Raw genomic sequence first — 20,913 nt, 5'->3', positions numbered from 1 at the left:
ATTATTTATTTTTACCAGTGAAACCAATATAACATCTCAACATTCACAAATATACATTTCTGACATTCAAAAACAAAACAAAAACAAATCAGTGACCAATATAGCCACCTTTCTTTGCAAGGACACTTAAAAGCCTGCCATCCATGGATTCTGTCAGTGTTTTGATCTGTTCACCATCAACATTGCATGCAGCAGCAACCACAGCCTCCCAGACACTGTTCAGAGAGGTGTACTGTTTTCCCTCCTTGTAAATCTCACATTTGATGATGGACCACAGGTTCTCAATGGGGTTCAGATCAGGTGAACAAGGAGGCCATGTCATTAGATTTTCTTCTTTTATACCCTTTCTTGCCAGCCACGCTGTGGAGTACTTGGACGCGTGTGATGGAGCATTGTCCTGCATGAAAATCATGTTTTTCTTGAAGGATGCAGACTTCTTCCTGTACCACTGCTTGAAGAAGGTGTCTTCCAGAAACTGGCAGTAGGACTGGGAGTTGAGCTTGACTCCATCCTCAACCCGAAAAGGCCCCACAAGCTCATCTTTGATGATACCAGCCCAAACCAGTACTCCACCTCCACCTTGCTGGCGTCTGAGTCGGACTGGAGCTCTCTGCCCTTTACCAATCCAGCCACGGGCCCATCCATCTGGCCCATCAAGACTCACTCTCATTTCATCAGTCCATAAAACCTTAAAAAAATCAGTCTTGAGATATTTCTTGGCCCAGTCTTGTAGTTTCAGCTTGTGTGTCTTGTTCAGTGGTGGTCGTCTTTCAGCCTTTCTTACCTTGGCCATGTCTCTGAGTATTGCACACCTTGTGCTTTTGGGCACTCCAGTGATGTTGCAGCTCTGAAATATGGCCAAACTGGTGGCAAGAGGCATCTTGGCAGCTGCACGCTTGACTTTTCTCAGTTCAGGGGCAGTTATTTTGCGCCTTGGTTTTTCCACACGCTTCTTGCGACCCTGTTGACTATTTTGAATGAAACGCTTGATTGTTCGATGATCACGCTTCAGAAGCTTTGCAATTTTAAGAGTGCTGCATCCCTCTGCAAGATATCTCACTATTTTTGACTTTTCTGAGCCTGTCAAGTCCTTCTTTTGACCCATTTTGCCAAAGGAAAGGAAGTTGCCTAATAATTATGCACACCTAATATAGGGTGTTGATGTCATTAGACCACACCCCTTCTCATTACAGAGATGCACATCACCTAATATGCTTAATTGGTAGTAGGCTTTCGAGCCTATACAGCTTGGGGTAAGACAACATGCATAAAGAGGATGATGTGGTCAAAATACTAATTTGCGTAATAATTCTGTACACAGTGTATGTCCATTCCAAGGTCCCGTAAAAAAATACAACATGATCTATTATTATCCGCAGTATGGACAAGGACGGGACTGTTCTATTAGGGGCCGGACATTTGTTCCACAAAATGTGGACTTTTGCGATCCGTAAAAACCGCAATGGTCATGTGCATGAGCCCTTACACAGTTCTCATTGTAGTAATACAATCGGCTGTCCATGTAAGACTGTTTTACATCTGCGTTGTGGTTTTATTTATCAGATTGGGAGCTTTGAATCATCTGCTTATTGCTGTAACATGATCTGGAGTTGTAATACTCCTAATTACTAGATATTATCTGTACCTTTCTATTGTACAAGTTGCCTCAAGAGGACAATGTGATTTACGACTGGCATGATATTGCATGCTGGAACAAAAGGAGGTGCTTCACATTGACTAACATTGGTGGATCCCAGGTATGATTGAATCCTCCCTAATTCCTACATGAAAAATCGAGGGCACACATAATACATCTTAATGCAAAAGGAGCTCACCATTATTCATCAGATGGACCTGATATTTGCCTCTTTATCCTCCAACTGCAGTGCATGAGAACTGGAGATGTACAAAACCATGGCTGATCATATATTTTGGCACAGCTTCTTTGGCCAGGTAGGAGAACTGATTGAAAGCAACTTAAAATGATAAATGTTATACAGACATAAAGATGCAGTTAAGCTTAGATGTCAGATGGAGCAGAACTTAGCTTCTTGGATTCAGTAGAGTTTTTTGGACGTAGCAGTTTTGGGTCTGTCAGATGGCACAAGGCTTTGCTTATCACAAGTACCTAGGGTTCAGCCATACGGTCAGGTTTCCTGATGCAGTTTTGGAAGCCAAAATCAGTAGTGTTTCTTAAAAGGAGAGAAAGTATTAGGGACAGATCTTCTCTTTTTTTTTTATTCACTCCTGACTTTGATTTCCAAAACTGCCTGTAGAAACCAGATTGTGTTTCAGCCTGTTTTTTTTTTTATACGGCAGACTGAGTTTGCCCAATGCAGCAGAGCCTTCTTTATCTCAATGTAACAGACACCGCCAAAGTAATCGTTGGCTATCAGAAATACAATTATCTGTACTTGGAAGTCTAGCAAACAGAGGGCACAAAAACCCAAACTTACTGAAGTGCCGGACAGTGAGCCAGTGCACTTAAAAATGAACAGTCTTACCAGATGCAGCTTGTATAGTTTGAGGCAAGCGGGAGAGATTTTTTAGAGGGGTAAAGCCAGGCAGACCTGGGTGACAACCCTAGTGTGCCCCTACTTGGCCTCGACTAAGCTAATTGTCCAGTTTAGTCAGAGCACCCACCCCGAAAGGGGTGACCCCTCTGGACCCTCCCTAATCAATAGCTAGGATCAGTATAGAACTGGGGTGCCTAGGGCCTACCAGTAAAATTTATTTTGGGGGCCCACCATACGGATACATTCAAATATTACCTGCTCACACAGAGTAACGCCCCAGAGTGGCATTACCGCCTTTGCACATCGCTACTGTCTTTATTGGTTAACCTCATGTCATCGTGTGTATTTATTTCAGGTCCAAACACTGTGCATTTCCTATTTTGCAACTGTTATGTTCAAGTGTAATTTACCTGGTTCACCAGTAGGTGGCAGCAAGCATGGCAGAGCTACAGTTAGAGAGAATGGAACCCTTCTTTCAATTCTAACTTTCCCTCTAAGGAGGGGAGGGGACTAGTTAATTAGGAGCAGTCTAGATTAACCCATGCTAGGGGAAGGAAGCAAGGGCAGGGCACGTCGCCGTTGGACATGCCCCAGCTAAGCAAGGCAAGCCAGCTAGAGCACCTTCAGCTCTGCTGGACATGGAGGCCACAGCTTAAAGCCTCAGAAGCAAGGAGGAGTTTTCCCTGGACAAATCTAGAAACAGACCAGATTACAAAGTGAAGTACAGCATAAATAAGAAGCTGAGTTCTATAGCCAGCCTGTCAGTACAGCAGAGCCAGGGAGCAACAGATGTAGCAGAGAGGATTTTGCCTGCCACAGTTTTGACGCTAAAGCCTGCTGGAACCAAGATAAAGTCTGTAAATCGTTTGGAGAAAGGTTTATGCAAAGTAAAGCTGCTTTTCAACTTCATCACAAGGTCTGGACTCAATTTATTCTTCATCCCCAAGTTAACTTTTCCTCTTTTACTGCTTCGGAAGACGCCTGGGGTCCAGCATTTCCAGGTAGGAGCACAGTGACACATACAAAACAGTAAGGGACATTGTAGGCCACCCTATACCACTTGGCCATTCCTGCACCTGGGTACCACCACCAACACAATTTCTTAAAGGGACTCTGTCCCGTTGTTGCTTCACTGCAACTGGCGTCACGAATACTTCTTAAAGGGACCCTTTGCCGCTGTCGGACGTCGCAACAGCAGAAGATGCTACTAGATGATTGAATATGTGGGTCCCTGGCCAGCTTCTCTCTATACCTAGAAGTCATCTCAGCTCTGATAGTGTCTATAATAATAAACTGGGGAGTTTCTTTAATAATCTATCAAGTGTTTTATATGAACATAGGCTGGTTGAGGTGCTGTACATTGAATATATGCATGTAGTACAGTAAGTCTACTGTGTTGTGTGCCACTTATGCAAGGGATGGGAGACTAGGGGCCCACCTTTCTCAGGGGCCCACCAGGGGATTCACCTGTTACCCTGTGGGCCAGTCTGAGCCTGGCTAGGATACCATATTGCAGCCCTAATGCAGGTGGTTCCAGCGAGGCATTGGTCCTGTAAGTAATAGTGATAGATGAAACAATGAGATTGGTCCCGACGCGTTTCTGTTGGATGGTTGGTCCAATTTCATCAGTAGACACAAATGAAACTAATTTTTAACTAGCGTATGGCTATCTAAAGGGATGCATTGCTAGCTGTGGAAGCACTGTATTGCAATGGTTTTATATGAGTAAGAGTACAGAGCTGGTTGGCACTGCCACGTGTGTTAATCCGCACTAAGCAGTAACGGTGGTGCTCAGCCATAAAAAAGTATCAAAGGTTCAAACGTAGAAAGAAAAGAAGGCGGCACTCACCACTGTAGAAAAATTCACTCACTTTATTCTTCCATGAGTAAAAAACAGGGTTGGAGCATTCATGCAGTAAATCACAGCAGGTGTAGCAGGGACGGCCGTTTTGCACTGGACTAGCGCTTCATCTGGCCAGTGGCCAGATGAAGCGCTAGTCCAGCAAGAAACGGCCGTCCCTGCTACACCTGCTGTGATTTACTGCATGAATGCTCCAACCCTGTTTTTTACTCATGGAAGTATTGCAATGGTTGCTTTTTTATTTTTCTTTCTATGGAGCTGTGTGAAGGGTTGATTTTTGCGGGGCGACTTGCAGTTTTCATTAGGATCATTTTGGGGTACATAACACTTTGATTGCTTGTTATTAAACATTTTTATATCATTTTTGGAAAAAAAATTATTTAGAACTTGATGACAGCAACGCATCTCTACCATTGTGTAGCATACCCTCTTCTTTAATCAATAGTCTGTAAGCGTCTTGGAAGTAAAGAGACCAATTGATGGAGTTTTGGGTGAGGAATGTCATCCTATTCTTATCTGATGTGTCTGATGTAGGATTCTAGCTGCTCAACAGTCCTGGGTCTTCTTTGCCAGATTTTTTGTTTCATGATGTTCCAAATGATTTTTATTGCAGGCAGACCAGTTCAGCACCTGGACTCTTCTTCATATAAAGCATATAAAGGGTTAAACAGCCCAGATTGATGCTCCTGCCAGTCCAGTCTGTTGGAGCAGGGGACCGGCTCTCATGTGAAAGCCGAACCCACACTCTCCACTGCATGGGCAGCCAAAGGCGTATTGGTGGTCATGGTCACTAAGGGACTAAAGGAGTTGTCTATGTTAAAAACTAAAGAATCAATACTCACCCTTTTCTTGCTTCTTCCTGTGCTGTCACAGGGGTTGTCTCGGAATTTAAAGTGATCTCATTATTTAGGTGGGCTGAAATTGACAGAAGGTGTGGCCAGCATGAGTAGACAGGGTCAACTCAAGTAGATGGGGCTAACACACATGGATAGGGACAGCAATGCTACAGTGGGTCAGTATTTTGTGCTACACTTTAGTATTTGGTTCTGCATGTCTGGTCATACAGGAGAATACAGCACCTCATACCTAGTACATTCAGTAACATCTCCTCTGATGTAGACATTCCAGCTGTGGGAGATATTTAACCCTCTCTTAGCCACCTTCACAGGGAAATCAGGGAAAACCCAGCTCGCCTTCCACCACATGGACACGGGAGATCATTCACCACCCAATCTGGCAATCAGTCTATCAAGTCTCCTTAGAGGTGTGGGCTGAGATGAAGAGGGAGATAGAGGAGATGTTAGGCCTGAGCGTGATCCAGAAGACACATAGTGCGTGGACCTCACCTGTAGTCCTCATCCCCAAGAAAGATCGGAAGACCCATTTTTGTGGGGATTACAGAAAATAGAATGCCATCACCGTGTTTGATGCTTTCCCGATGCCCCGCATAGATGAGTTACTGGATCAGCTCGCCAGTGCCAAGTACATCACAATTATGGAATTGAGTAGGAGATATTGGCAAATCCCCATGTCCAAAGAAGCCCAGGAGAGATCAGCCTTTATCACTCCTTTTGGGCTTTATGAATACGTAGTCATGCCACTTTCCAGTGCTTGGTTAAACAGCTGCTCGAGGAGTTTAAAGGGTTTACCTGGATGACATTGCGGTGTTCAGTCACACCTGAGAGGATCACCTGACCCACCTGTCACAGGTGCTCCGGCGAATCCAAACCGCAGGTCTGACAATCAAGCCTGGGAAGTGTCATATAGCCCTGACAGAGGTACAGTACCTCGGACACCGAGTGGGTGGAGGGACTCTTAGACCTGAACCAGGGAAGGTATACACGCCCACTCCCAAAACCAAAAAGCAAGTGATGTCCTATAGCAAAAACATTGCAATAACGCAGTTTTTCTACCAGGGAAATTAAATGCAAATTACATCGTGCACAGAAATCAAACCACCTTCCCTGCACAGTTGAAATGTTTGTGTGTGTGGGGGAGGGAGAATAATCAGGTGATTTTCCTATTTCATGACGTAAAGTCATGATTTTATTAAAGACACGGAGGCGAGTATTGCTATTCTCCTTCTTTACTCTGACCAATAGCAGCAAAGACAAAAATATTGAAACATTTGAACAGCCCCTCCCCATAGTCCTAGTATAACAGGCCACACTTCCTGTAAATCCTCCTCTTTCTTTGTAACACGAAACCGAAATTCCAACTGAACCGGAAAACCAAGAGTCCCAGAACATCAAGGAACAACCACCGCCTTCCGTCCGGAAGCGAAACTGGAACAACACCGCAGGATGCTCCTCGTCCTGTCCATATCAAACGATCGTCTGGAACCGAACTGTCGACGACGTAAACAAATGGATGCAGCACACCAGGCCGGTCTCAACCTGAAAAGGTGAAAAACAGAGAATGATAGAAACCAATAGGGACATGGTATCCAAAATCAACTGGTTGCGACAAACCTACTCAGGAAAAACTCATAGAGTTAAAACAACATGCATTATGACCACAAATCAATAATATCTTTCGGAAAAAACATCCTTCATAATAATAAACATACATATAGGGAGGGACCATAGGGTGGGCAATACTCGCCTCCGTGTCTTTAATAAAATCATGACTTTACGTCATGAAATAGGAAAATCACCTGATTTTATTACAAGACCCGGAGGCTCGTATTGCAAGTTCAAAGTTTAAGATAAATTCTCAATGATCGATGAAAAAACGTGAGGACCTGGCCGAAAATAAAATTCCCTGAACGTGGATACTCTGGACCAGTCCGCCAATTTTAAAATGTCCTCCAGTCTGGCGCCAGAAACCGCCAAAGAGGTAGCAGATGCCCCCCTAGCGGAATGGGCCGAAAAATAGAAGTGTCCACGCCCGCCAATTCCATGATCCACTTCATCCACCTAGCCAGCGTGGGAGTGGTCACTGGGGCAAAAGGACGAATGGTAGAGAGGAAGAGATGAGAAAATTCTCGCGAACGATGAAGTGACGTGCGAGCTTCATATTCCTTGAGGCATTCCACCGGACAAAGAGAAGGCGAGGCCGGGAAGGCAGGATAAGCGACTGAACGAATGTGAGTCTTGGTCCTCCTAGAGATGTCAAAAGAGACCCCCTCCGGAGTGTACGAGCGGGCATCATAATCCAAAGCCCGGACGTCGGACACCCGCTTGCAGGAAATTAGACAGAAAAGAGTGACAAGCTTCGCCGACAGTTGCCTTAAGGAAAGGTCTGTATTCTGAGGCCAAGAAGACAAAAAGGAAAGGACACAAGACACGTCCCAAGTAGAAGAAAATCTAGGCCTAGGAGGACGAGACATCCGAGAGCCCCGCAAGAGACGGCATACCAAAGGATGTTGGCCCGCGGGAGTACCATCAAATCCCTGATGGGACGCAGAAATGGCCGATCTGAAAAGGCTGATCGTGCGATAGGCCTTACCCTGGTCGAAAAGAGAAGACAGGAAATGCAAAATCTCTGTCACAGGTGCCGAAACGGGATCCAAGTCCCTAGCCACGCACCAGCGATCCCAAGATCCCCAGGCAGATCTGTAAGATCTTCTGGTTCCTGGGGCCCAAGCGTTCTCCAAGAGGACTCTAGCTGTTCCCGAAACTCCCGGGACCTCCCAGGGTCCCCTGAAATTCGACATGCCAACAGGCGCAGGGATCCGTCCAGGAGAAGAGGGTGTGGTTGGTGATTCGGACCTCGGAGGAGAGTCTGAGATGTCGGGAGCAGGCACGGGGTCTCTATCATCATCTCCAGAAGGTGAGGAAAACCACGACTGGGAATTCCAAAACGGGACCAGAAGAACCAGATCCGCTGCATGACGGCGTACTTGAATCAGGGTCCTGGGAATCAGCTGGAAAGGAGGAAATGCGTACAGCAGGCCCCTGGACCAATCCTGTAGGAACGCGTCTACCGCTTCGGCCTCCGGGTCCGGGCGCCAACTGTAGAAACGTGGCAGCTGCGTGTTCAGGCGGGAGGCAAACAGGTCGATACAGCAAGGACCCCACAGAGATGTTAATGAACGGAACACCGCTGGATCTAACTGCCAGTCGCTGGAGTCGGAGAGATATCGAGAGCTCCAGTCCGCCCGAAAGTTCTGGACGCCTGGAAGATATTCTGCCAAGACAATCAACTCCTTGTCCAGGCAGTAGTCCCAGAAATCCTTCGCCAACCGAGATAGAATGGTGGAACGGGTTCCGCCCATGCCATTGATGTAACGCACTGCCGACACGTTGTCCATGCGAAGTTGAATGCAGGCTTTGGCCGTGTCTCTCGTGAAACTCTTGATTGCAAACGAACCTGCCAACAGTTCCAGCGCATTGATGTGGAATCCCGCTTCGTCCGCTGACCAGCCGCCTCCGGTTGAGATCCCCTCGCAATGAGCACCCCAACCCGACAGGCTGGCATCCGAATCTACCACGAAGTCCGGACGATGACCGAAAATGGCCTTGCCATTCCAAGCCTGCAAATTGAGGATCCACCAGGATAGCTCCTCCTTGGTTTCCTCGTCCAGGGAAATCCAATCCGCATAGGAAGCCCCCGTCCGCAGGTGGGAGATCTTCAGTCGTTGGAGAGCCCGGTAATGTAGTGGGGCCGGGAAGACCGCCTGAATGGATGAGGCCAGAAGGCCTATGATCCTTGCTAGTTGGCGCAAAGGGATCTGGGAAGATGACTTGGCTCTGCACAATTCCTTCCGTATGGACCGGACCTTGGCCGGTGGTAGGCTGAGAGTTCCTGCCGTGGAATCCACCAGAAACCCCAGGAACTCCATCTTGCGCGCCGGAGTGAGACAGGACTTCTCCTGATTGAGGAGGAAACCCAGATCCGACAGGAGATCCATTGTCCAGCGAAGGTGATTCAGTAACACCGAATGGTCCTGTGCCATGATCAGGATGTCGTCCAGATAGACGATGAGGCGAACTCCCCGACTGCGCAGCCAGGCCACGGCCGGGCGCATCAGCTTGGTGAAGCACCATGGAGCTGAAGAGAGACCGAAAGGGAGGCAAGTAAACCGCCAAATCCTGTCCTTCCAAGAGAAGCATAGAAGGTTCCTGGACGCGTCCTCGACAGGGACGGTAAGATAAGCGTCCTTCAGGTCCAACTTGACCATCCAATCGCCCACCTGAAGGAGGTCCCGAAGTAGATGGATGCCTTCCATCTTGAAATGGCGGTACCTGACGAACGCGTTGAGGGCGCGTAAATTGATGACAGGCCGCAGCTGGCCCCCTTTTTTCGCCACCAAGAAGATGTTGCTGATTATCGCACCCGGGGATGCCGGTGCCAGCTCTATGGCCCCTTTGCGGCAGAGATCTGATAACTCTGAGTCCACCAGTAAGCGGTTTTCTACCGACAGCACTGCAGGGTGTGGGGGCGGAATGGGTAAATGAGAGGACGTCAGCTCTATGTGGAAACCCCTGACCGTGGAAAGAATCCATTGGTCCGAGGTGATACGTGACCAAGCTTGAGAAAAGAGCCGGAGTCTGCCCCCTACGCAAACAGTTAAAGAATTGACATGAGGCATTGGTCTTACCGTAGGGACGTCTGGAACCAGGGTGTCCTCTGTATCCTCTAGGTCTCCAGGATCCTCCCCGGGAAGGGAAAAAGGATGGTGTCTCTCGCCTTTGGTCCTGGAATGCAGGTCTCTGGGCGAAGGAGCCTCGGCCGGAACCACGGGCTTGAAAGTGGGCACGGCCGGACAGGCGGCCCCTGAAACTGCCGGCCCTGGTAGAGACCCTACCATGAAACACCCGTTTCATTGAACTTTGGGCTTTGTCGAGTGCAGTAAAAGCACCGACGAATCGTCCTAAGTCCTTGATAAAGGACTCGCCAAAGAGCAGGCCCTGGGCCTCCTTACCGGCTTCGGTAAGCGCCAAGTTGGAGAGTTTTGGCTCAATTTTAAAAAGGATGGCCTTGCGCCGTTCAATAGCCAGGGACGTGTTCACGTTTCCTGCTACGCAAATTGCGCGCTGCACCCACTCGCGCAGCTCTAGAGGGTCTACCTGCCTACCCTCAGCCTTGGCAGCTTCGGCCAAGTCGAAGATCTTTGCCAGGGGGCCAAATATGTCCAGGACCTTGTCCTGACAAGCGCGCAGGGCCGACTCCAAACCCTTCCTCGGATTCCACCCAGATTTGGTGAGGAATTGGGTCATTTTGGGGTCTACCGCTGGAGTCTCACAAACCCTGTTGGGAACTATGGGCCTGGGGCATTCTGCCCTAAGTTTGTTGCGCGCCTCTTTGGAGAGGGGGCAACGCACGCGGGCCTCCAAATATTTGGATGCGTGATCCATTGGCAACCACTCCGCCGACCGATGGTGGTGGAGGGAATCCGGGTCAAACAGAGGTTCCCCTGAGGGATCTGTCAACGAAGCAGGGAAAACATCTGCTGCCGAAACCATGGAGCTACACCCAGGTAAGGGGTTAGAATCTATGACCCCAGAAGGGTCGTCCTCTGCCTCCTCATAGGCGTCGTCTAAAGCCTCCTCATCAGAACCGACTTCACAGTCGGAAGCTGTATCCTGCTGTGCTCTAGCACATTTCCAGTTTCGCGTACGTTCTGCCTGACGCGTACAGGCTCTTTTGCGCGGACCTAGCGCGCCAACATTGGTGGAAACATCGTCACCAGTCATGCGTTTTCTGGAGGCTGATGGCCCTGGTCCGGCTGGTTTAGAAACCGTAGCGGGCTGTGGGGTGGGAGAGGCAGCTGGATGGGTAGCAAGGGCCTGGGCAATGGACTGGGAAATGACAGAGGTCATTGATCCCATAGCCGCAGCAATCACATTTGATAATGTGTTTTGAAAAGCCAGGGATTGATCCACAGGGGACATCACTGTGTCACAAACTTCCCCAGAAGGGGTTAAATCAACTTGAGGCATGTCCTCCTCACTAGGGCCTTGCCCACTGTGGCTTGTATTAGGCATGATAACACAGCCTGCCTCAATATTGGTAGTGATAGGGTTAATTTATAACTAGAATCCTATCCTATGAGCTCCGCTGGTGAGGATTTTCCCCAGCCAGGGAGAAGCTAAAGTGGGGATTGAAAAACCTTAAGAGGAAAGGAGCCGGAGAGCAGCAGAGGCCGCCGAATACACAGGAGCTGGAGAGCAGATGCAGGGCAGTGTCGCCGAGACTCCGGAGCGCCGCACTGAGAAAACCGGAAGCGGAAGCGCCCGAGATCTCGCGAGATCTCGGGCGGAGCGAAGCGCAGCAAGCAGGAGAGCCGGCGGCAAGATAAGAGGTGAGCCGCGGCGCGAAAAACAGCCGAGGGAGGAGGGGGGACCGTGGGGGAGCAAGCAGATTGAAGGGACTGAGGAAAAACTCAGTCAGAGCGAAAAAGACAATCACCAACTAGGAAGGGACAGACAGAAGGGGATACATAACCCCAAAAGGAGATAATCGGTATATAGGGGGGTTCTCCTGAATAACAGGGACACCAGAGATGTGTCAAGGGGTTAAACGGCACAAGAAATAGGGGAGAGCCTGTAAATCAAACCTGAAACAACAGTATATCCCATAAACCCAAAAAAAGGGGGGAAAAAACTACATAAAGGTAATAATAATAATCCCACATATATCATAGGTACTTATCTCTGCGGTCAGCAGCAAAGAAAGAGGAGGATTTACAGGAAGTGTGGCCTGTTATACTAGGACTATGGGGAGGGGCTGTTCAAATGTTTCAATATTTTTGTCTTTGCTGCTATTGGTCAGAGTAAAGAAGGAGAATAGCAATACGAGCCTCCGGGTCTTGTAATAAAATCATAATGCAAGTGTGCAACGGATGTTTTACAATCACACAATACAACTACTGCTTTAAATCGCTATGTGAACACACATCAAACAATAGTCCCAACTCTTTTGCAGGACATCTCCAGACAGTTCAAGTATTGGTGTAGGGCAGTGGTCGGCAAGCCGCGGCTCGCGAGCCACATGCGGCTCTTTTTATCCTTGAATGCGGCTCTTTCGTGCGGGCTGGCGGGTGGGCGGCCGCGCAGCCATATCGCGCCGCTCAAGCTTGCAAAATGTCCGTCATGCGCCTCCTGCCCCGTCTGTCTGCTCCTTCCACTTTATGAATGAAGCAGGCAGGCGGGGCAGCAGGCGCATGACGGAGGGTGAGATGCAGTGGCGTAGCTACAGGGGTCGCAGCGGTCGCAATTGCGACCGGGCCCCTGAGCCAGGGGGGCCCCCGGCCCCCCCACCGCCTCCTATTCAAAATGTGATCTAACAGTGCCGGGGGCAGTGCGCACGGCGCAGCGCAGTAGGCAGCTCACGTGTGTCAGAGGAGAGTGAGGAGGAGCCGCCCGGAGTCGTGGTTTCCGTGCATCTCCGGATCCCTCCCAGTCAGACACTCAGAAGCAGCAGGCGGCAGTGACTGTGCGGACGTGCGGTGAGTTTTGAATAGCCTCTGGCCGGGCCCTCTACAGTACTTTATAATACAGATGAAGGTCGCAGTCAATGGGGAGGTGTGGAGACTAACGTCGGGGGAAGTTTTAGTAAACAGGGATGAATTGGGATTAATGACTGAACTGTGCTGAGGGAAAATAGCCCTCAAAAATGAACATAGGCTCTGAGGGAAAATGTTCTGTGAGCTGTGGAAAATGTTCTGTGAGCTGTGGAAAATTTTCTTCAAAAATAAAAGTTTAAAAATAATAACCAATGACTATGAGTCTTAAGCAATATGTCCGCCATTACTGCGCGCAAAAAAGTGGTCACCCTCCTTTCCAAGAACACCGAATGGCAAATATCAAATGCCGCTTTCCCGAGTGCCCCCGTGGGCTTCATGTATTTCATGTGCCTCCTCCCTTCCCCCCACTAATACATTACTTTACTTACTGGAGGGCACTTATGGGGGATATCTGTGGAGGGCACTTATGGGGGATATCTGTGGAGGGCACTTATATAGCATCTTATGCTATATATGTGTCATCCACAGATATCCCCCATAGGTGCGTCATCCACAGATATCCCCCATAGGTGCGTCATCCACAGATATCCCCCATAAGTGCGCCCTCCACAGATATCCCCCATAAGTGCGCCCTCCACAGATATCCCCCATAAGTGCGTCATCCACAGATATCCCCCATAAGTGCGTCATCCACAGATATCCCCCATAAGTGCGTCATCCACAGATATCCCCCATATGTGCGTCATCCACAGATATCCCCCATAAGTGTGTCATCCACAGATATCCCCCATAAGTGTGTCATCCACAGATATCCCCCATAAGTGCGTCATCCACAGATATCCCCCATAAGTGCGTCATCCACAGATATCCCCCATAAGTGCGTTTAATAAAAGTAAAAAATTATAAAGATTAAATGAAATAATAATCAAGATCCAAATAAAAGAAAGTACATATAAAAGTATGTAAAAACACACTCTGGGCTCATGCCCACGAATGTAAGGGCGCCGTGCCTGTGCTCTGGACCGCAAATAGCGGTCCGTCCGCAATGCACGGACACAGACCATGGGGCAGCTGCATGAGGATCGCGGACCCATTCACTTGAATGGGGTTCACGATCCGCATCCGACTGCCCGCACCGCAAAAAAGTAGCGCATGCTAAAGTGAATGGGTCCATGATGCCAGTGTACCAGTGAGGACTATTAGGGCTCATGCACACGACCGTGTGCCCGCCGTTGCCATATTGCAGGTCTCATACGGCGGGTCCGCAATACACGGGCACTGGCCGTGTGCAGCCCGCATCATGGACCCATTCACTTCAATGGGTCCAGGATCGGGGATATGAGTGCTACAGTGTGCTTCCGTGGTGCTTCTGGCTGTGCCTCCGCACCGCGAAAAAGTAGTGCATGCGCTACTTTTTTGCGGTGCGGAGGCACAGCCAGAAGCTCCACGGAAGCACTCTGTAGCACTCATATTCCGGATCCTGGACCCATTGAAGTGAATGGGTCCTTGATGCGGGCTGCACACGGCCAGTGCCCGTGTATTGCGGACCCGCCGTATGAGACCTGCAATATGGCAACGGCGGGCACACGGTCGTGTGCATGAGCCCTAATAGTCCTCACTGGTACTGTTGACGCAATATTTTAGGTTTTAAAAATGTGGCTCTCCAAAGAAATTTCAATCGTGGTTTTGGCGATATTTGGCTCAGTTGAAAAAAAAGGTTGCCCACCACTGGTGTAGGGGGTTGGGGAATAATCGCATAGTAGGTTGACAACTTGTGTTTTACATTAGAGAAAGCTTTTTTTCTGAATCTGTGTATTTGAACGCACATAAGACACTAGGCCAAAATCTGTTAGTGGCGCTTTACTGCATTATTCCCAAAATAAATTGTCAATAGCAGAATCTTCATTGTGTTTATAGAAAGGGAAGGGCATTTAATTGCATCCAGAAAACAGACTTTCAAACCGTTCCATAATTTGTTTGACTTTATACATTAGGCAAAATGTCTGGAATAAAGAAGGGTTCCAAACAAAAGACCTAGGGTCAGGCGTTGTCCTTCCAGAGCCTGAATGTGGGTAGTAGAAGCACTGGCTATCCAGCCAGAAGTAGTAGTAGTAGTAGTAATAGTAGAAGCAGTAGCCAACAGTTCTACCTGGCTTTGGAAAGGTGCAACATTTTCATTGAGGAGATAGAGGTTAAGATTGATGGCTCACTCCAGTCCTCAGTCATAGCATTAATCCTGCTCCTCCACCTTGCAGCCCCAGATAAGCCTTTCAGTGCAATTGTAAGATATGATCATATAAAATGTCTTATGTGTTGAGTTATAATTTAATGAATTGAGTGAACTATATCAGATTTCTGGAGTCATTGATGTAGCAGATGAAAAGGTTTTCTAATTAATATTCTTGGGGTCAATCGTTGTAGAGAAGCCTTATGTATTGTTAATCAGGATGTCTACAGTAGTGTTTACAATCATTTACATTTCTAAGGCATCCTGAGGGCAGATGGACTCTTGGAATTTGTCCTAACCAAAAATTATTTTAGATTCGACGATGCATATTACCTGCAGCTGCGGGGGACTTCGATGGGGTCCTCCGCAGCACCGAGTTTTGCTAATATTTTCATGGCTATGTTTGAAAATAATTTTATTTTTAATCCTGGAAAACTAAAAAGTACATCCACATGGCTACACTATGTGGACGATATTTTCCTATTAAGGAAAGATAGTGAACAATCTCTTCTCACGTTTATTGACTGTCTGAACACATGCCATGAATCTATTCAATTCCAGTTACACTATCACACTATGACTATACAATTCTTAGATGTAGAAATAACTAAGGACAGTGAAGGAGGTTTTGATACTACATTGTATACAAAGCCTACAGATAAGAATAATACCCTACTCTACACTAGACACCATGCCCAACATACCTTTAAAGGTATACCTAAAGGTCAGTTGATAAGAGCAAAACGTATAGCGAAAAAGAATACTGATTATATAAAACAGGAAAAAACTTATACAACATAAATTTATTAAGCGAGGCTATCCAAAAAATATGATGGAGAATATAAAAAAGGAAGTTTAACAAATTCCCAGAGAAGATTAAAAAGGATACTAAAGATCATCTGTTGTATATAGGGACATAAGATTGTCATGCAATATTAATTTAGAAAAACATCAATAAATATTGGGACATATTACAATATGATAAAAATTATGGTAGACTGTTCAAAAACAAACCTGGGTTTGCATATCGGAAAGGAAGAACAATAGAAAACAGACTAATTAAGGGGAACATAAAAAATACATAAAAAAGATCGACAAACTTTGTTAGCTACTCAAAGAAAGGGTACGTTTCCCTGTTTATCCTGTATGAACTGTAAACAAATTTTAAGAGGACAGAACATTAACCATCCAAGAAAAGGATATGAAATTCCTATGTACCATTATGCCACATGTATGACTAAAAATATATATGGATTGAGGTGTCCTTGCAACATGTGGTACATAGGACAAACTAAAAGGGAAATAGGTGTGAGACTAAATGAACATAAATCTAACATAAGGAGATGCATGGATGCGACAGACAGCAGAATAGAAAAAGAAAAAATAAATACCAGGAAACCACATTGTTGCAACAGTGTCAGGAAAAGAAACATAGATGGAATGAAATAAAATGGGTTGTATTAGAATATGTTAAACCAGGAACAACTCCAGATGAGAATAAATGCAAATTATTGCAACATGAAACTAGATGGATAACAAAAATGGAGACATTAAAACCATAAGGGTTAAATGACATCTGTAATTTTAAGGTGGTTTTGTGAGTTATTTTGTAACTATTTTATTTTCTCTAAATAGGGCGTATAATATAAAAATACACCCCACCCATGGTATTGAGCATTTAAGCCTGCTAGTTACACCTGATGTTCACGCATGTGTAAGGGGGCGTGACCCCCGAAATGTCGCGCATTAACTAGTGTGGTACAGCTCAGCGTCCTCTGAACAACAAGTGCCTGTGAGCCATATATGTCTTTTATCAAGAAGAAAAAGGCTAGGTCTACACGACGACATTTGTCGCGCAACAGATAGGGCACAACTACACTGCAACATTTGTCGCGCAACATTTTGTTGCACCAATGTCGCGCGACAATTTTTATAATGGCAGTCTATGGTGTCGCACTGCAACATGCGACATGCTGCGACTGTGACGCAACAGTCGCAGAAAAAAACATCTTAAACGGATTTTCTGCGACTGTTGCGTCGCAGTCGCAGCATGTTGCAGTGCGACACCATAGACTGCCATTATAAAAATTGTCGCGCGACAAATGTGGTCGTGTAGACCTAGCCTTAAGCTACAAATATATTGAAGATTCTTCTGTAGCGTGAGTAACTTTTTCCTCATAGGCTTGATCATAATACCAATGAATGGCTGAATTGTATGTGAGAAAGTATAGAGTCAAAGTGAGACTCGTTTGTCCGCCTATTATTTGCACACAGGGGAGTGCTTTGATTGAATATAAAAGGCAGACTCTCCCATTCAAATAGGAATACTAGATTGTATCACAACCAGTCGTGATGTCTCGTCAGTGTGATCTCATCACAATGTGCAAATGACGGGAGAATAGAGTTTTCATAATATGCAAGGTGTGGGAAAATGTGACACCTTTTATTCTCCTGGTGCATATTGGGAGGGAACACACAGAGATCGAAACCGGCATTTGAAGTAGGAAATATTTGCTGATGGGAGGGGGAGTGAGTTCCAAGATCCCCAAAAAATTGTATAAAACATGGGCAAAATATGGCATAGGACAGGTCAGAGAGTGGGGGAAGGTGGCCTATGAGCTCAAAAAGGAACCTTATTCTGGTAGCTATAACTCAATGATTCCACATTACTGAATGGTTATTATGCATTGTGTAATAATGTTGTGGTTAACAGGTTTTGTTTATGTGATTTATGTCTAGGATTCTTTTGTCCGGGAATTAGTGAAATAGTTTTGTGATTTAATTGTTTTTCTGTCCCACATATATAGGCTGGGTTATGGTTTATAAAATATCTGTTTTATTGCTTAACGTGGTTTTCTTTTATGTTATGGTAATTGGTTTATTCGTGTCTTATCAATATTAATGTTGGATAATTGACTCTGTATATAATATATTTTCTTTTTTTTAAATATACACTTTTTGTTGGTGTGCTTTCTTTGCTGACTGTCCCCTAGAACGTACGTAGGAATATTTTTATTGCTCAATATTATTATCTTATTTAATATTAATATTGTCGATAATCATATTTCTTACACCATCCTCTCTGTCTTCACTGACCCTTCCTATTGGGGCGCCTTCTTTTTTCGTAAGAAGAGGTAACAAATCCTCCCCATGCCCTATGGCAGATATTCAAGAGAGTCTCCCTGTTGAATTGTGTGAGAGCAGTCAGAGTTTGGACTGCCCTGAAGAGGAGGATCGGGAGAAGGCGGGGGACCCCATGCATAGCCGTGTTGGTGGTGGCACCCATAGCCATGGTATTGGCAGTGGGAGCAGTGGTAGTGACAATGGCAGTTGGGGAAAATGCAGAGCAGGTAATCAGGAGGGGGCCAAGGAGCCCACAATGCTATATCACAGTCCACTAAAAGTGATGGGGAGAGTGAGGACTCCGATGATGATTGTGTGTTGGACAGGACCTGGGAGACAAATCGGGGTGCTGAGGAGGTAGCATCTGATGAGGAGGGTGGTGGCAGTGGCAGCAATAAAGAGCAGAGTCGATGTGCAGCCAGAACCTCCGAAAGAACAGCCAGGACTATATCTGCTTCGGGATCTGGTGATGCCGCTGACATTATGGGTGCCTTAGGCTGAAAACTTGCCTCTTGCTGCCTCTAGCTATCTGCAGTTTTTCTCCACACTGCCAGTATACAACAGCATTACCCTGTGCAAGTTCTGCAAGAATAAAATAAGCCATGGGCAGTCAAACAGGAACATAAGCACCACAACTCTATTAAACCACATGAGGCAGCATCACCCGATCCAGCAGGCAAACAGAGGTGTGCACCAGCTACCGCAGCAAGAGTTTCCTCCTTCAACCGCTCTCCATTGCGGCATCCACATGCAGTACGGTGTCCTTGTCATTGTCATCATTAGTTACTGCTTCTCCCGCTAAGACTCCTCCTTCTCAGATCCTTTGTCAGCCATCGTTAATGGAATGCATGGCCAGAAAACAACTTTACACTCCCAGCAATCCGATGGTGCGCAAGTTTAATTCCTACCTGGCCAAGTTGCTGATAGTGCAGTTGCTGCCGTACCATTTAGTAGAGTCTGCTGCCTTTAGGGAGCTGATGTCGTGCACTCAGCCTCACTGGAAGATACCTAGCCTTCATATTTCTCCCAAAAAGCGTTCTCTGCCTTGTACTGTCATGTGGCGGAGAATGTGGGCTGCTCCTTGCAATTGTTGCTGCGCAACAAGGTGCACACCACAGTGGATACCTGGAGAAGCTGTTAGGGGCAGGGACAATACATTTGTTTTATAGCTCACTGGGTCAATGTTTTGCGGGCAGCAACAAGGTCAGTTTCTTTTGACACCTCCACGTTTGTGTCAGCTTGGCTCCCCTACAAGGCACTTATCCGCCTCCACCACCTTCTCCTCCGTGGACATCCTCCAGTCCCCAACAGCAGCAGGTCAGAGCTTTGCTCCCACTCCTCCTCCCTCCTATCACATGTGTCAAATCAATTGTTGCCATATGGTGTTGGATCTGAGGCCAGGGTTGTCACACAGCCAATCACTTGCTAAAGTGCATCAAGCAGCAAACCTGCCAACTCAACTGGTCAAATCGCTGGACCTGAGGTAAATAAGAAATGCTCCCTGCATGCCACTCGTGATTAACCTAGGCATGCAGCACTTTTTAAAAATGTACACTGGGTTGCACAAGGTGCTGGCAATGTCCAAGGGAATGTCCTTGCATTTCAGCAATGAACGGTCTCCTGGACTTGCAGCGACTGAACGGTCTGCCATTACACCACTTAATCAGCAACGTTCTAACTTGCTGAAATTGAACATTGCACATGGTAGAGCATTTGTACAAGCAGTGTAGAGCTGTGAATGATTTTGTCATGTACCAGGCCACCTCAGCAGAGAGCATGTGTTGTTTAGAGGTCAGGCAGTGGCAGCTTATCAGAGATGCCTGTCGCGTGCTGAAGCCCTTTGAAGAGGCCTCAAAATTTGTCAGTGGATACAACTGCTGCATGAAAGTTCTCATCCCTCTCATATTTATCTTAGAACAGATGTTCATGCAACAAGGGATGGGATGGAAGAAGAACAGCTAACGCATCTTGCTGTCTGACCTGTAGCTGTTAAAGATCCAAAAGGAGAAATTCCTAGGGAGGAGGGGTATGAGGAGCTGCCACTGGAGGAGGAGTCAGAGGTGGAGGAGCAGGGGGGATGATGATTATGACACTAGCCACCACATCCAATTGTCTCAGTGGGGGCGGAGCCATAAAGAAATGGCTCCTCGGGAACTCTTGCTTATGCACTGACAGGCGTATCATTGATGTTAAGCAGTCTCATGATTACAGGATAGCAATGCTTTTAGACCCTTCCTATCACAGCAAAATGGAAGAATGTTTTCCTCCAGCCGAAAGGGAGGCCAAATCACTTTATTATCAGGAAACACTGTGTACGCAGTTTGCTACAGCTTTCAGGAAGCAGATGTCTGTTGCCAGCATACCACATGGCTGCTGCCGCCTCTACTGTTACTCCTCACTGATAATACTGCCACCATTATTAACGCTACACATCCACCACTACTACTACCCATAAACCTCCGTTCTACTGCCTTGTATGTTACATGCTATGCTACTGCTGCTGCCACTACTGTTGTGGCCACATGCAAGGGCAGATTAAGCGTATCATAGGCCCAGGGTTGTTTACCAATCGTGGGTCCCCTCCCTCCATTTTACCCGATCATCCCCTCTTTCACATTGTGCCCTGTGTTTGTTTGTTTTTCCTGGTAAATATTAAAGAAAATGATGCCACGTATATGAGGACATCAGGGATCTGGCAAAACATTTGGGGGGCAGGGTAAGAAGCGATTTTAAAAGACAGCTATAGTCAGTGCTGATAGTAAACTGTTCAATC

General features: G+C 46.8%; 1 protein-coding gene across 1 annotated transcript in view; it reads left to right on the top strand.

The window, feature by feature from the left end:
- The first annotated feature begins 1,827 nt into the window (after window positions 1–1,827).
- Window positions 1,828–20,913, top strand: part of TRPM4 (transient receptor potential cation channel subfamily M member 4) — a 163,603-nt gene continuing 144,517 nt past the window's right edge. The window contains exon 1 of the mRNA XM_040433432.1: window positions 1,828–1,953. Within this exon, the coding sequence (XP_040289366.1) occupies window positions 1,903–1,953 (51 nt within the window). The 5' untranslated portion in view covers window positions 1,828–1,902. The remainder of the gene's footprint in view (window positions 1,954–20,913) is intronic.

This window comes from Bufo bufo, chromosome 1 (genome assembly GCF_905171765.1).
Source record: "Bufo bufo chromosome 1, aBufBuf1.1, whole genome shotgun sequence".
Lineage (NCBI taxonomy): Eukaryota > Metazoa > Chordata > Amphibia > Anura > Bufonidae > Bufo > Bufo bufo.
The sequence above is the reverse complement of the archived record's forward strand: the minus strand, read 5'-3'. Positions and strand labels throughout refer to the sequence as shown.